Here is a 15,741-nt window from a genome sequence, read left to right on the forward strand (position 1 = left end):
AATGCAGGAGGCAAGAGGAAACACCAATGCAAAGATTTCTTTCTACCAGTGCTGCCAAAAAGGCATCTAAAAGCACAGACAGACGCACATTCTTATCCTACATGCAGGGAAATGTGACACAAAGTATTGCATGTTAATGTCAAGCTTGCTGCCATCATGTCTCTAAATAAATATCCATGAAAGTTTCTTATCAGTTATACACATAAGAAAGCAAAACCTTTTTTAATTACACAAAAATGACAACTATTTTACTAAAGAAAGTATTTTCAATTAATTTCAGTGCTCTTGAAGGAAGTGTGTGTGCAGAGGAGAGGGAGGGAGGGGGGAGGAGGGGGAGGAGACAGGGAGGGAACACATTTTTGAGTGTCGTTTTTCCCTCCAAAACCACCCACTATGGTCAACTTTGTTTTAAAGTGTTAGATTTAGGAAATTTTCCTCAGTGAGGAACAAACAGAAAGCAAGAAGTCTAAACAAAAGCAAATTAAATCAAGACAAGGACATCAAAAACAAATTTGGCTTTACTTTTCGGTGGAAGTTGATCCTATATCTAACACTGCACAAGGTTTCTTGCACAATGAAAAGAGAAGCAGAAGTCCCTTACACTGCCTCGCTTTGCCAGAGAATCACCGTAGTCTGCTGGCAAAGTCCGCTTGCTGGACTTTTTCTGCTCATGTTCAACTGCATCTTCAATTATAGGCTCAAGCCTCATCTGGACAAACACCAAAGATTGGGATCAATGTCTTTTCATTATACAAAGAAAGATCTAATACCCTGTTTTATGTCTTTGCAGTCCAATTAAACAAATGATGACTAGCAGGATTCAAAGTTAAAGAAAATGCAAAACCCCAGCAGTGACAAAAATCAGACATTCTAGGCCCCGACTTAATCTCTTGCCAACTTCAGGGTTTGTAAGGTCTGTTTCTGAGACCAGATTGGGATTTCAGCATCTTCATTCATGACCCCACCCAGGAAACTAATCTATTTAAAACCCCCAAATTTAAATAAAATCTTTCCCCCGCAAATTTCACAAAGAACATTATGTCAATCTACCACCCAATCTTTCCCAACCCCTTTGTAGCAAAACTCCTCCATAGAGCGAGTGCTACTATGCAAAGCGCTGCTTCTCCTCAGAAACCAAAACGTGGCCCCGCATTACCTCGGTGAGGATGGTGGTGTCGTAGGATGGCTGATACTTTTCCTTCTCGTGAGCTGTTCTCTTCTCCATCTTCTCTCGGTCTGTTTTTTGTTTCCTGTCTGCACCTTTAGGCTTAAAAACAAAGTGCATGATTTCCTCCATCAGGTTGAAGATGGACAATTTACAAGCACAACTGGGCCTTACTTACTAAAAAGCCCAGTTTCTATCGCGTACCTTAAACACTTTGATTTGGCAGCTAGCTGAGTGTAGATGATCCGTGTATTCTCCGTTTTCATTCTGCTTAAAGGTGTCGACCTGAATCCTGAAAGGCACTCCCTTCTCACCTCCGTGCTTCCGGGGAGTAAATTCTGTGCTGATGCAGTGTACCTGGGAAACAACTCAAGCTGAAAGGGACTCAAAGTAACATCCACTGAGTCTCCTTCTATTTTGCTCCTTCTCAGATGTCCTACCCTAGCCATAAATTCAGGATCCCTTCAAACAAACTCTTACATACTAGCCAGACAGCTGTCATGAATTCTTCCGTATGGCTTTCCTTTCACAAATCCAACTGGGCCTTTCTGAACTTTCTGGCAATGAGCTCTTCCCCAGTCCAATGCCTCTCCTCTCACACAGGACTTGTTCGGGTTACAGGGACTCCTCTACCTCCACTCTGGACCGAATGATGCTCTCAGATCCAGGGTCTTTGGCCTTTCACGTGGTCAGTCCACAGCAACCAAACCCTCATTGCTTAGAGCTTCCATCACCTGCCCTCTTCTGTCACTGCCCCAACTCTAGCCAACCCATCAGGTTACTGCTGTGCCTACATACACCAGTTGGGACACCGCCCAGGGAGTGTATCGACCTAAACTGTTCTGTCAACCTTCAAAGTTCACTGAGGACAATGCTCATTTCCTACCACTTCTGCCCCTCTCCCAACACCAGCACAATGTCAACTAACATGAACCATGTCCCGCGTGACTATTCGCTGGCAGGACACAGACAGTATTTGGTAAACCAAAAACCCACAAAATACTAAAAATTCTTAAAAAATAAATACATAAGTAAACAAATATTCTTTATAGTTTATACAAATCAGAGACTACTTAGACTGATCAGAAATTAAGCAATTTCCCTTTCTACATAAAGATTACCTACTCAGTTTTAATTCCACCACTTACAAATCTGAATATACAGGGTATAAAAATTACTATCAATCATATTTTACATGTATTAACGTTTCCAAAAAAGTTCATCTCTCGGGGGCACCTGGGTGGCTCAGTGGGTTAAAGCCTCTGCCTTCGGCTCAGGTCATGATCCCAGGATCCTGGGATCGAGCCCCACACTGGGCTCTCTGCTCAGCAGGGAGCCTGCTTCCCCTCCTTCTCTCTCTGCCTACTTGTGATCTCTGTCTGTCAAATAAATAATAAATAAACCTTTAAAAAAAAAAAAACCTCATCTCCTAGAGATACAAGCTGAGTATTTATGGGTGAAATAGAATGCCTGAGAGTTGCTTAAAAGTATTCCATCAATAACTAAAACGGAGGAAACTACCAATAACTGTTGAAGCCAGGTGATGGGTACACAGAGGATTCATTACTATTCTATTACTTTTGTGGGGTTTGACGTTTTCAATATTAGAATGTCTTTTAAATATGCCAGACAGAAAATCTTGAAACATACACTTTTTTCAATCCCACCCTTTTACTCTATTTTATTTTTTTAAGTACTCTACGCCCAGTAGTGAGCTTGAACTTATGACCCTGAGATCAAGATTCGTATGCTCTACTGGCCAAGCCAGCCAGGCACACCAATCCTACCCTTTTAAACAGGAGCTCTGGTTAAAGAGAAATGCATCTTATGAAAAATAGAAGTTTTGATTACTGTCACTAGCAATAGTAAAAGTTAACATCTGAATCACGTTTTACATATCAGATTGTCTTTATATATGTCAACCTATAAATGATAAATGCAGTAAATTAACTATTTGTCTATACATATGTACATTTAAAATATATAAAATAGAAGACATTACAAGATAGCTTACAAATAAGCATTTAAAGAAGATAACATCATATGTCAAGAATTTAACCTCATCTATGGCCTTTCAAATGACTAGGCTAGTATACTTCTATTAATGTAAAAACTCCAAACCTGAATGAAAGCAGACGTGCGCTTCGCAGGGTCCCACAGAAATTCAACTGCATTTAACTGGCTTGGATTTGTCCTTGTGTCAATTATTCCCACAGACATTGGAATATCTGTATTTTTTAAAAAGTTACATAGAAATTCATTTACTATGAATAATTAAAAAGCTTACCACTTACTTTAATTATGTTCAAATGAAATTATTTCACCTCCACGCAGAACCTTTTTCTTCAGTGTTTTCCCAGTCAACGATGCTAACATGGAAACCCCCCTAAAACTACCAGACTTTCTCCCACCAGGGTTTCTATTTCACTTTATTTAACATATGGTGGATGGTGCCAATTAAGAATTAAATAAATGATTTCAAACTCCAAATTCCTGGCTCAGGTTCTTTAAGCACCAAAAAACTACTTCATTTCTAAATTATTTAACAGTGCAAGGCACGCAGGATCTGCTAACACCAACACACTCTCCACACAATTATACATGGTGCCTTCTCTACCAAGCAACTGCCTTCATCTCTCCAGAGTCTTCTGACAGCCACCCGTACCTAAATCGAGAAGTCTGTCTCCTGGACGATTCCACTTCCAGCCTTCAAGCTGCTGATGCTCTGTATATTGTAGCCGTCTGTCATGGAATACAACTCTGATGATGCTCTATGGAACAAGTGGGGAAAATGAATACTTTTAAACTGGTCCAGCTAAAATGCAGAAGCATTTTCGATTCTCATGCATTAACTATAATAGAAGATATACCAAAAAAATTCTGCTTTAAACATTTTCTAAGTGAACTGCTTTCTTCTTGGAATATCTGGATAACTCAGAAATAAAAGGCACAAATAAAATGATTACTTAGGTAAAATTTTTATTTATAGTCTGATATTGCGATTTAATATCAGAATATGCCCATAAAATCACTGAGCAAGAATTCTATTTCTATGAAGAAAACATCAGATGCACACAGGAATTACTAAAGCCAAACAGTAGTATAAACAGAAACAGAGAAACCCAGGTACAATGGTAAAACTGTTCATTTAAAATAAGTTAATAACTGAACATCTTTAAAGACCCTCAAGGATAAATACTAATATACAGAAATGCTGAATCATTATATTGTACACCTGAAACTAATATAACACTGCATGTCAATATATACTTCAATGAAATTAAAAAATAGAGAGATAGTCAAGGAATAGGTGGGGGAATCTGCAAAATAGGACCGAGCAAAAAAAGAACATATATGCAAAAAGTCACTCTCTACTATTTCATTTGCAAGAGGTTATCTGAGGTAAGCAAGGGAGGAAACAAAACAAAACAAAACAAAACAAAACAACCCGCAGGTAAACTTTACCCAAACACTACGGTTCCTAGGGAAAGACTTCACTCCAGAACCTGGCCACTTCTCTGCTCTCTGCCCATCCCTCCTTCGCCTCCCACAGGTTTGGAGTGCCAACTATTGTTTCATTCCAGGAACGGGAAAACAAGTCATCCAAATGCCTTCAGATACCACATTTGCACCAATTTGTGTTTGTGACACATTCATAGATAACTTTTTCATGATGCAATAAGATATTCACATTTCCAGTAGAAACTCTGGTATAAATAGGAAATAATTTGTTAGCAATACATATAAATATTACTTTAGTGCCCCTGTCTTCCCTACCCACCAGGTACTGCTCATAGCAGATAAATATTTTGAAGCAAACTATTTAAAAGTAGCCATATATTTTTTAAAAGATCTTATTTATTTGAGAGCAAAAGAGAGCAGAGCAGGGAGGAGAGGGAGAAGCAAGGGTCCTATAGCAGGGAGCCCATGGTGGGGCTCAATCCCTGGACCCTGAGATCATGACCTGAGCTGAAGGCAGACACCCAACTGACTAAGTCACCCAGGAGCCCCAAAGCAGCCATATTTTAATTTGAAATACAGTTGACCCTTGACAACATGGGGTTGGGGCACTGAGAACTTAAGTACTTAACAGCCTACTACTGACTAGACACTTTACTGATAACGGCAAAAGCCAAAAAACATTTATTTTATATGTTATATATATTATATACTGTATTCTTACAATAAAGCAATCTACAGGAATCAGTTACTAAGAAAATCATAAAATACATGTATAGTACTGTACTGTATTTATTGAAAAAAATCTGCCTGTAAACGGACTCATACCATTCAAAGCTATGTTGTTCGAGGGTCAACTGTTGTTTAAAGAGGCCGAGTCAGCTGCAGGACCAAAGTGGAAATCTACAAAGGCAGTCACTGCTCTGATTCATGCCCATGTGCCTTCCCCACCTGCACCCATGTCTACAGGGTCTGCCCAGGTGGTCCACCACACCCACTTCATGCCACCACCTGTTGGCTGCAGACCTCACAGAGAAGGTGCACGGGCTGGTGGTGGCCGCTGGGTCACACTCACCAACACGATGAACTCAGGATAAAGTACAGCAGAGATATGACATGATTTTGATTCTTCCATATTTAACTGAATCCACAAATTCAGAAGAAAACAGTATGAGAATGTAGGTATCAGATTTGAGCTTTACTAAACACTATTCTAGAAGGTCAGACTAAGACAGCTCAGTAAGGAATATGAAAGGAGAACCATAGTTAAGAAGCGGCAATATAGAAAACTTCTGAAATGAAACTGGAAGGGAAAAAGTAATTAATTCAGACACCCAGCAACAGATAAAGGGGCCCTAACAATACGATAAATAGAACTAGAGCACCTCACTGAGCACAGAAGCACAGTCAACAAGCTCCAAAGCATCCCTGACACCTCAGCCTTTGTTCAGCAGGACTCCCCCAGACTAGCAGAGTCAAAGATCATGGGGCCAAGAATTAGACTTAGGAAGCTCCTAGGCAAAAAAATAATGTGATTTTGAGGAAATTCACCCTGCAGCCTGTGGTGGTGGCCAACTATCACACTGCATCCCAGGCAGGCTCTCAGGATCTAACTGGACATTTTCTGGCATAGCCACCAAATATCAGATAAGTGGTTTATAGGTGAAGATGAAACAGATTTAAGACCTTTTAAAAATTAACCTTTCCAATCTGGAAGCTGTTTAGGGAAACCGATGCTTTCAAAGTAAGTACCTTTGTCTAGACAGAGTATGCTAGTTTAATGCCAACAAAACCTCTACTTTGCACTTACAAGGGAATGTTTTCTTTACTGTCAACAGTTCATGATCTCATGATGAAGTCGTTTTTGCCTTCATTTCTTGACTTGCTTTAATCGCGTATATTAAATATTTTTATGTATTTTAATTTGGAACTAAATCCCAGGAAAGGGAACTTAAAGCAGTCATGCAACAACTTATTAACCCCGCCATTCCAAGTTAACCTGACCAGTATTTTTAACTAGTTTACCAAAAGTATTTTTTTTTTACCAAAAGTATTTTTAAAAACATTAAGTCTCCCTTATCAGACTGGTTCTTTCGAAATCTTACCACCTATTCACAGGTAACCACCCTAGAAAGCCAGCTTATCCTCACTGATAAATGACAACCTGCTTCAAAAGTGACTTTCCCCAGCGCTTTGAGGGAAACTTAAAATTTTGGCATTGGATCCACATGCCAAAATATGTTTTATTTTCCTCAGAATGTTTAATAGCTATGAACAGTGAACTTGGTTAAAACTACTGTTATAAGGGCGCCTGGGTGGCTCAGTCATTAAGCGTCTGCCTTTGGCTCAACTGGGATCGAGCCCCTCATCAGGCTCCCTGCTCAGCGGGAAGCCTGCTTCTCCCTCTCCTACTCTCCCTGCTTGTGTTTCCTCTCTCACTGTGTCTCTGTCAAAGAAATAACTAAAATTTGGGTTGAGCCGCTGCCTTCAGCTCGGGTCGTGGTCTCGGGGTCCTGGGATCGAGTCCCGCGTCGGGCTCTCTGTTCAGCAGGGGGCCTGCTTCCCTCTCTCTCTCTCTCTGCCTGCCTCTCTGTCTACTTGTGATCTCTCTCTCTCAAATAAATAAATAAAATCTTTAAAAAAAAAATAAAAAATAAAAATAAAAAATTAGTTTAAAAAAGGAATTAAAATTCAGTAAATTCTATAGCCCAGCCAAAAAAAAAAAAAAGAATAAGAAAAAGGAAAAAAGCAAGCACAAGGCAGAACAGATAAAACAACACTAGCAAACTGCTGACAGTTGTGGCAGCTGGTGGGAGAACTTATCCCTAGCACCCACGATACACACGTAAAGTTTATCAGAAACCACCGCATGATAAACACATGTGGATAAACCATACCATTCTACTGGGTATGTTTCAATTTTATCATATAAGTAGTTTTTTAGTAGTGTTCTAACATTCTTGGATCCAGTTTTAAGGCTCTCAATACAGAGCACATGATAATGCCTTACTCAATTTTATAGACAAATCTATAATTTAAACAAGTTTTCTACACTTCTATACTGATTTAAAAAAAAAAAGGCCAGCATCTCACGGTCACCAAATTTAACTTTCATTGGGAGAGAAGAGTTTACCCACATCTTCCCTTAAAGTATGTATCATTGGTTGGATTTTAACTGGGTGTGAGACAATTGGCAGATCTGCTGAAGGTGAGCCAGGGCACCCAATGGCCTGAAAATAAACCAGCTTGGGACCAAGGCATCCTGAGAGAATCTCAGACATTCCGAAGCTTCCTGCACACTGGAAAATGAGAGCTGTTAAGTCTGGCTCCTGCACCAGACCATCGCTATTTGTCATTAAAGCCCAGAAGAGAACAGCCAATCCAAGTAGGGCTTGCTCACTCTGAACTATGATGGCTTTTTTAAATGGTGAGCCCAGTCAGCATGCACTATGGCCAGAATGCCCACAGGAAGGAACGAAAAAAATAAGACCATCTGATTTACCCTCCAGAGAAAGGACCAAATCCACTAACTGAGCATAGACACGATAGACTCAGAATACAAATGGCAAATAACCTCTCTTCCTCTGTTCTGGGTAAGATGGGAGCCCCGGGAGTCAGAAGACGTCTGGGAGTTCAGTCCAAGTTGGCAAGACACTGATTGGTGGGGCATGAACCCCTCCCCAATTTTTCCCTCAACTGCTCAAAGGATTGGGGGCTTCCTGCCTCCAGGAGTCAGAGGAACATCCCAGGTGCTGGGCAACTGGCTTCCCAGACACACCAAATTTGTTCACCTTTATGTCAGTATCCATTCCCCCTATGAAGGCTGCCTTTCCTGCACTCGCCCTCTAAAAAAGGAGATCCACAGAGGGCAGTCTTCCCAGTGGAATGCCTCTCTACAGTGAGGGCCCAGCAGTGCCCAGGTCCCTATATGCCTCTCTGTGGGAAGACAGAAGTATCAAGAGAACTCATGCCTGCTTCTCTCTTACTAACACTTAGATATACTGAAGTTCTGCCTTCTTCCAATTAAGCTTCTTCCAAAAGTCTTGCCCTGTAATACTACGGAACATGTAATACACCGTGGTGAGTAACAGGTAGAGGCCAGAAGACCCACCCTGCATGACACTGAAGGGGGCAGAGATGGTTCCGAAGATACATCCTCAAAGGGATGAGCTATGCCTCCTATACTTGGAATGACTGCCTTCATTCAGATACATTAATAAGAGTAAACTCTCAAGAGTTCAAATTTTACTTAGAGAAATTTAAGAGGTGAAATAAAAGGGTTTTTAAAAGTTTTATATAACACTTCCATTTCCCCCATAATATCTTTATTTTTAAAGAAAAACTTAGAAATCTTTGACGTCACCCTACAAACCAGCAGTCGCACTCCTGTGTATTTACCCTAAAGTTACAAATGTAGTGATCAGAAGGGGCACATGTGCCCCAATGTTTATAGCAGCAATGTCCACAACAGCCAAACTATGGAACGAGCCTAGATGTCTGTCAACAGATGAACGGTAAAGAAGATGTGATGTGTACACACACACACACAGGAATATTATGCAGCCATCAAAAAACCTTGCCATGGGCACCTGGGTGGCTCAGTGGGTTAAGCCACTGCCTTCGGCTCAGGTCATGATCTCAGGGTCCTGGGATCGAGTCCCGCATCGGGCTCTCTGCTCAGCAGGGAGCCTGCTTCCCTCTCTCTCTCTCTGCCTGCCTCTCTGTCTACTTGTGATCTCTGTCAAATACATAAATAAAATCTTTAAAAAAAAAAAAAGAAAAAACCTTGCCATTTACCATGATGTGGATGGAATTAGAGGATATTATGCAAAGTGAAGTAAGTCAATCCGAGAAAGACACTTACCATATGAGCTCATTGACATGAGGAATATGAAAAACATGACAGAAGACCGTAGGGGACAGGAGGGAAAAATGGAACAAGACAAAACCAGGGAGGGAGACAAACAGTAAGAGACTCAATCTCAGGAAACAAACTGAGGTTGCTGGAGCTGGAAGGGGGTGGGAGAGATGGGGTGGCTGGGTGATGGACACTGGGGAGGGTATGTGCTATGGTGAGAGCTGTGAAATGTGTAAGGCTGAAGATTCACAGACCTGTACCCCTAAAATAATAATTTTATTATTAACAAACAAATAATACAAATAATAAATTAAAACAAATTAAACTAAAACAAATAATACATTACATGTTAATTTAAAAAAAAAAAAGAAGTCTTTAATATGGTGGTAGGCTTTTTCCTATAGCCCCAACTACGGTACCTTAGTTTCCAAAGGGTTTTCACATTTACTTTACCCAATAACTGCTATCGTTTGTTATACAGATAAGTAAACAAAATATGGCTCAAAAAGTTAGGAGTTTCAATACAGCCATTACTTCTTAGAGTGAAATTATTTTCAAATAACTCTTGTGCAAAAAAAACCCCCAAAACTTTAAGAGCAAAACTGCTACTTTTTTCAATCCTTGTAGTATCTGCTAGCAATTAAGATGGATCATCCTTACCTTTACCAATTTTCCAGTGATCTCAGGCATATCTCCCATTTTCCGGTTATCCAGCATCCGAATTTCATAAGACTGACCTATTTTAAAGAAATTACTGAATGTAAAGAAATCATGTATCACCAACAAGTCATATAAAGAGTATCACTCTGTTTAACATAAAAATTCAGTGGTCTCTCAGGGTGACTGGGTGGCCTGGTAGGTTGAGCTATGGACTCTTGATTTCGGTTGGTCGTGATTTTGGGGTCGTGGGATGGAGTCCTGCATGGGGCTCTGTGCTCAGAGCAGAATCTGCGGTATTCTCTCTCCCTCCCCATCTGCTCCTCCCCAACCCCACACGTGTGTGTGTGTGTGTGTGCGTGCGCGCACATACACGTTCACTCTCACTCTAATAAGTTAATAAAATCTTTAAAAGAAAAAATTCAACTCTTAACTGGAGAAGCAAATTCATATTGATCTTTCTCTTTCCTGCAAACACCATCCTCTCCTCCTTGCATAATTACAGAAGACTGAAGAGTTTCACAATTTATTTTCGTGTGATACTCCCACACTAAATTTTTATTACACATACATGCATAATCCAAGACCAAATTTTTATCAGTTTTACTGAGATACAACTTACATACCATAAAATTCACCATTTTAAGAAAGTGTACAATTAACTGGTTTTTAGTATATTCAGAATTGTGTAACCATCACCAAAGCCAATTTTAGAGCATTTTCATCACCCCCAAAAGAAAATCCTACCCTTCAGCAGTCACTTCCTATCCTCGCCTACCCCAGGCCCTGGAAACCCCTCATCAATCTACTTTCCGTCTCTAGGGATCTGCCCACTACATACACTTGATACAAATGGAATCACACCCTATGTGATTAACTGACTTCTATGAAGCATGTTTCCAAGGTTTTCATATGTTATAGCAGGTACTAGGATAGGCCGATCTCCCTTTTGTTGTGCCCTGCTTTATCGCACTTTGCAGTGCTCGCTTTGGCAGCACGTATACTAAAATATCACTCTTTGCAGAAATTAGTTTTTTTTGTTTTTGTTTTTGTTTTTTAAAGATTTTATTTATTTATTTGACAGAGATCACAAGTAGGCAGAGAGAGAGGAGGAAGCAGGCTCCCTGCAGAGCAGAGAGCCCTATGCGGGGCTCGATCCCAGGACCCTGGGATCATGACCTGAGCCGAAGGCAGAGGCTTTAACCCACTGAGCCACCCAGGCGCCCCAGAAATTAGTTTAATAGCAAAGGTTTGTGACAACCCTGCATCAAACAAGTCTATTGGGGTGCCCTTTCTTCCGACAGCATCTGCTCACTTTGTGTCGCTGCATCACATTTAGCAATTCTCACAATATTTTGAACTTTTTCATCATTATTATAGTTGTTATGGTGAACTGTGATCAGTCATTATAGCTCACTTTTTAACAATAAAGAATTTTTAAAAAAATCTTTTTAAATTTAATTTTTATTTATTTGACAGAAAGAGACACAGTGAAAGAGGAAGAAGCAGGCTTCCCACTGGGCAGGGAGCCCAATGCAGGGCTCGATCCCAGGACCCCGGGATCATGACCTGAGCCAAAGGCAGACGCTTAACAACTAAGCCACCCAGGCGCCTGAGCAATAAAGAATTTTTTAATTAAAAATGTTGGGGCGGGGGCTCCTGGTTGGCTCAGTAGGTTAAGACTCTGCCTTTGGCTCAGGTCATGATCTTGGGGTCCTGGGATCGAGCCCTGCATCGGGCTCTCTGCTCAGCAGGGAGCCTACTTCCCTCTCTCTCTCTCTGCCTGCCTCTCTGCCTACTTGTGATCTCTGTCAAATAAACAAATAAAATCTTTAAAAAAAGCTGGGGCGGCCAGTCAAGCACCTGCCTTTGGCTCAGGTCATGATCTTGGGGTCCTGGGACTGAGCCCCGTGTTGGGCTCCCTGCTCAGCAGGCAGCCTGCTTCTCCCTTTCCCACTCCTCCTGCTTGTTCTGTCAAAGAAATAAATTAAAACCTTTTAAAAAAGGTATATACATGTTTTCTTAGACATTAATGCTACGCATACAATAGACTCAGAATGGTGTCAAGGTAACTTTTATATGCACTAAGAACCCAAAAAATTCATCTGATTCACTTTCCTGCAATACTTACTTTATTGTGGAGGTCTGGGACAGAACCTGCAGTCTGTCCGAGGTGTGCCTATACTGCATTACATTCTATTGCAAATATTATTTCACTGCACAAACATACCACATTTTGTTCATCCATTCATCAGCTGATGGACATCTAGGTTGTTTCTCCTTCTTGACTATTATTAGCAGTGATACTATGAACATATGTGTACTGTATTTTGTGTGAGCTAAGACCAAATTTTAATCCTAGAGCCTTCTTCCTTGTGACCAATGAGCCCTACTCACATTCTCTCACTGGCCAGGTAGTGTTCATAAGAAAATACAAACAGATAGTCACACACCAACTACATAATTAGGAAAATAAGCTGCTGTCAAAAGTTAAGAATGTACTCCAAACCCGCAAAAATGATTTCTGAATTATCTGTCATTAAGTAATAAATAGGAGAGTATTATTTGACATGAAGAAAATCAACAGTAATTAAGGAATGTTTCTAGTACCATATGAAGTTGGGGATCTTTATGATCTAGTCCACACTCCAATGGGGCTTACCCTATATAAAAATATACAAAGGATACTAGATAATTTATTTGGTCACAAAATACAAGCAGATACTTCAAAGCTGGTGAGAGAAAACCATTAGAGTAAGTTACTAAAGAAGAGTCCTTAAGTCATTCAACAGAGAGATCACCACTAACTAATATTATGGCAAGAGACATTTTTAAAGAGTTAAATTTGCAGCATACTTAACAAAGGATCTAAACTCAGAAAATAGTAAATTTTAAAATAAAGCATACGAATAGGCATTTTTGAAAACTATGCCATCATACACTTAAAATTACTCAACCTCACAAAAATTTTAAAATTTTAAAAATTGAAATGTTTGTGCTATCAGATCAATAAAAATGTTTAATTAAAAAGCAGGTGGGTGGGCGCCTGGGTGGCTCAGTGGGTTAAGCTGCTGCCTTCGGCTCGGGTCATGATCTCGGGGTCCTGGGATCGAGTCCCGCATCGGGCTATCTGCTCGGCAGCGAGCCTGCTTCCCTCTCTCTCTGTCAAATAAATAAATAAAATCTTTTAAAAAAAAAAAAAGCAGGTGGGTGAGAAATATGCACATAAAATGTGGGAGGAATATGAACTGATGAAAGTCCTTCTGAAAAGCAACCTGGCTACCCCTGTTAAGTTAAATACTGTATTCTTTGACTCGGGGATTCTGACTCGTCAATATAAACAGGAAAAATGCAAGAGGGGGAATATCTGTAACTCACATTAGACACAAAGGGCTAATTTCACTAATACATAAAGAACTTCTACAAAATCACAAACAAATGTCCAGCATCCCTACAAGAAAAAAAAATGAGCAAATGACATAAACACGTTCACAAAAGGAAATGCCAACGATCCTTAAACATATTAAAAGACATCCAATCTTCATCAGAGAAATGCAAATTAAAATCACACTGAAATCAATTTTTGCATATCAGGTTAGCATAAATCCCTCAGTCTGAAACAGTCACTCTATGGATAGCAGGAGTGGGGATGGAAAGAAACTGTCACTCTGGAGATTATTCTGAAGGGAGAGCCTAAGCATTTTCAGGTGTATTAGATATACAGTATGAGAGGGGAGAAAAAAAAAAAAAGGAAAGAGTTGAGGATTATTCCAAACTTCTGGCCAGAGAAAGCCCTCAACATGAGGAAAACCACCAGGAGTAGATCTGGGGGAGAAAATCATAAGTGCAATTGACTACATTAAGTCTGAGATACCTACTGGCCATCCAAATTGATAATCAGGTTGCTTTACATATCTGGAGCTAAGAGGAAGAAATCCCAATTGGAGCTATTAACAGAGGACTTTTCAGGGTTACAGTTGTTAGGTAAAGCTACTTAAAGACACGATCATCTGAGGAGTGAGCATAGAAAGAGAAGAGGGTCAAGATACTTCTCTAGGATACACAGTAAGAAAAGCAGCCAGTGAGATGGGAGGTGGAAGAGGTGCCGAGCAACCTGCCCAGGATAACGTGTCCCACCAGGATTATCTTATGATCCTCAAAATCTCAAATTTTCATGACTGAAAAAAAAATCAAATCAAGGACAAAACTCAATGTTCCTGTCTTTGTATCATTTTTTCCAATCAATCTAACAAGGACACTTCTGTGCTCAATATAAAGTTTAATCTGTTTCTACAAACACAGCTCAGGATTTGTTGTTCCTACATTAAACTACCATAGACTTTTATTCTTCTAAAATCAAAAGTAATTAAAAAAAAAAGTCCCCATACACTTGTTATTCTTCAAATGGTTTCTCTAGGGGCACCTGGCTGGCTCTGTCAATGGACCATGTAATTCCTGATCTTGGGGTTGTGAGTTCAAGCCCCATGTTGGGTATAGGGATTACTTAAAAATAAAATCTTTAGGGGCACCTGGGTGGCTCAGCTGAGGTCGTGATCTCAGGGTCCTGGGATCAAGCCCCACATCAGATTCCCTGCTCAGCAAGGAGTCTGCTTCTCCCTCCCACTTTGTCCCTCCCCGCTGGCTTGTACTCTCTAATAAATAAATAAAATCTTAAAAGAAATAAAATATTTTTTAAAAATAATATAAAAAATAAAAGATTATAACAACACAGTTTCCAACATACATGGCAAATCTCCTGGGTCATTACACAGGTATGGAGTCCCTGTTAGGCTGGGTCCTAACCATTTATAAGAACTGCTCATCCAACAGCAACAGGAAACTAACACAGCAACCAAGGTCTAAATAGTTGGGTTTTCCAGTACAGTCAGAAACCAAAAAGCTACTTAGCTATAAACGACAGTAACAGCAGCAAAGTTCATGTGTTTCCTGTGTGCTGCCTAGCTTATAAGTGCATTATACACATTAATACAATTTAAGTCTCAACTACCTTATGTGGAGAGAATTAAATTAAGGAACTTGCCTAGGCTAGCAAATGAGGGCATGGACTCCACACACAGGCAGCCTCGTTCCAGAGATTGCAGACAGCCCATACTCCCCAGGGCCCTCTCCACCTCCCACCCAACCACATGCAGAAAAGACACAAGAGACATTTAAATCACTGCTCACTGTTACTAGGCGAAAGAAACATTTAAAAGAAACCAAAAGGTATATATCAAGAATGTGCTTAAGGACATCTAACAGGCAACAGGGGTATTTATATCCCAAGCAGTGGAGTTTCATCGGCAGCCACATATGACAGCAACTACCATGCCTTACTACAGAGATGCTAAGGTTAAGTTCTTTTTTACATTTCGTCCTTTAGTGAAAAGACCATCCCATTAACCATAATCCCACTTAAGCACACAATTCACCCATCACATGAACAAGTTAAGTTTACTGGAATAAATTCAATAAAATATTAACTATATAAATTTTTGTCATATAAAGACTGTCATAAAACATGATTAGAATCCTCTTAGGTATTTTTAAATGGTTCTAATTCAGTGGCTGCCTGAGGCAAGCGGAACTCGGTAAATGGGAG

The 15,741-nt window shown here is 40.1% G+C and overlaps 1 protein-coding gene across 2 annotated transcripts in view; it reads right to left on the reverse strand.

Annotated features, from left to right (window-relative positions):
• Positions 1–15,741, reverse strand: part of UBP1 (upstream binding protein 1) — a 56,918-nt gene that overhangs the window by 19,652 nt on the left and 21,525 nt on the right. The window contains exons 3-8 of one of the 2 annotated variants that reach the window (XM_046001456.1): positions 10,143–10,219; positions 3,831–3,936; positions 3,287–3,393; positions 1,370–1,522; positions 1,157–1,267; positions 602–709 (exon numbers count right to left, since the gene is read on the reverse strand). In XM_046001456.1, coding sequence (XP_045857412.1) covers positions 602–709; positions 1,157–1,267; positions 1,370–1,522; positions 3,287–3,393; positions 3,831–3,936; positions 10,143–10,219 — 662 coding nt within the window. The remainder of the gene's footprint in view (positions 1–601; positions 710–1,156; positions 1,268–1,369; positions 1,523–3,286; positions 3,394–3,830; positions 3,937–10,142; positions 10,220–15,741) is intronic. The other variant, XM_046001457.1, reaches the window with a different exon arrangement.

This window comes from Meles meles, chromosome 4, assembly GCF_922984935.1.
Source record: "Meles meles chromosome 4, mMelMel3.1 paternal haplotype, whole genome shotgun sequence".
Taxonomy (NCBI): domain Eukaryota; kingdom Metazoa; phylum Chordata; class Mammalia; order Carnivora; family Mustelidae; genus Meles; species Meles meles.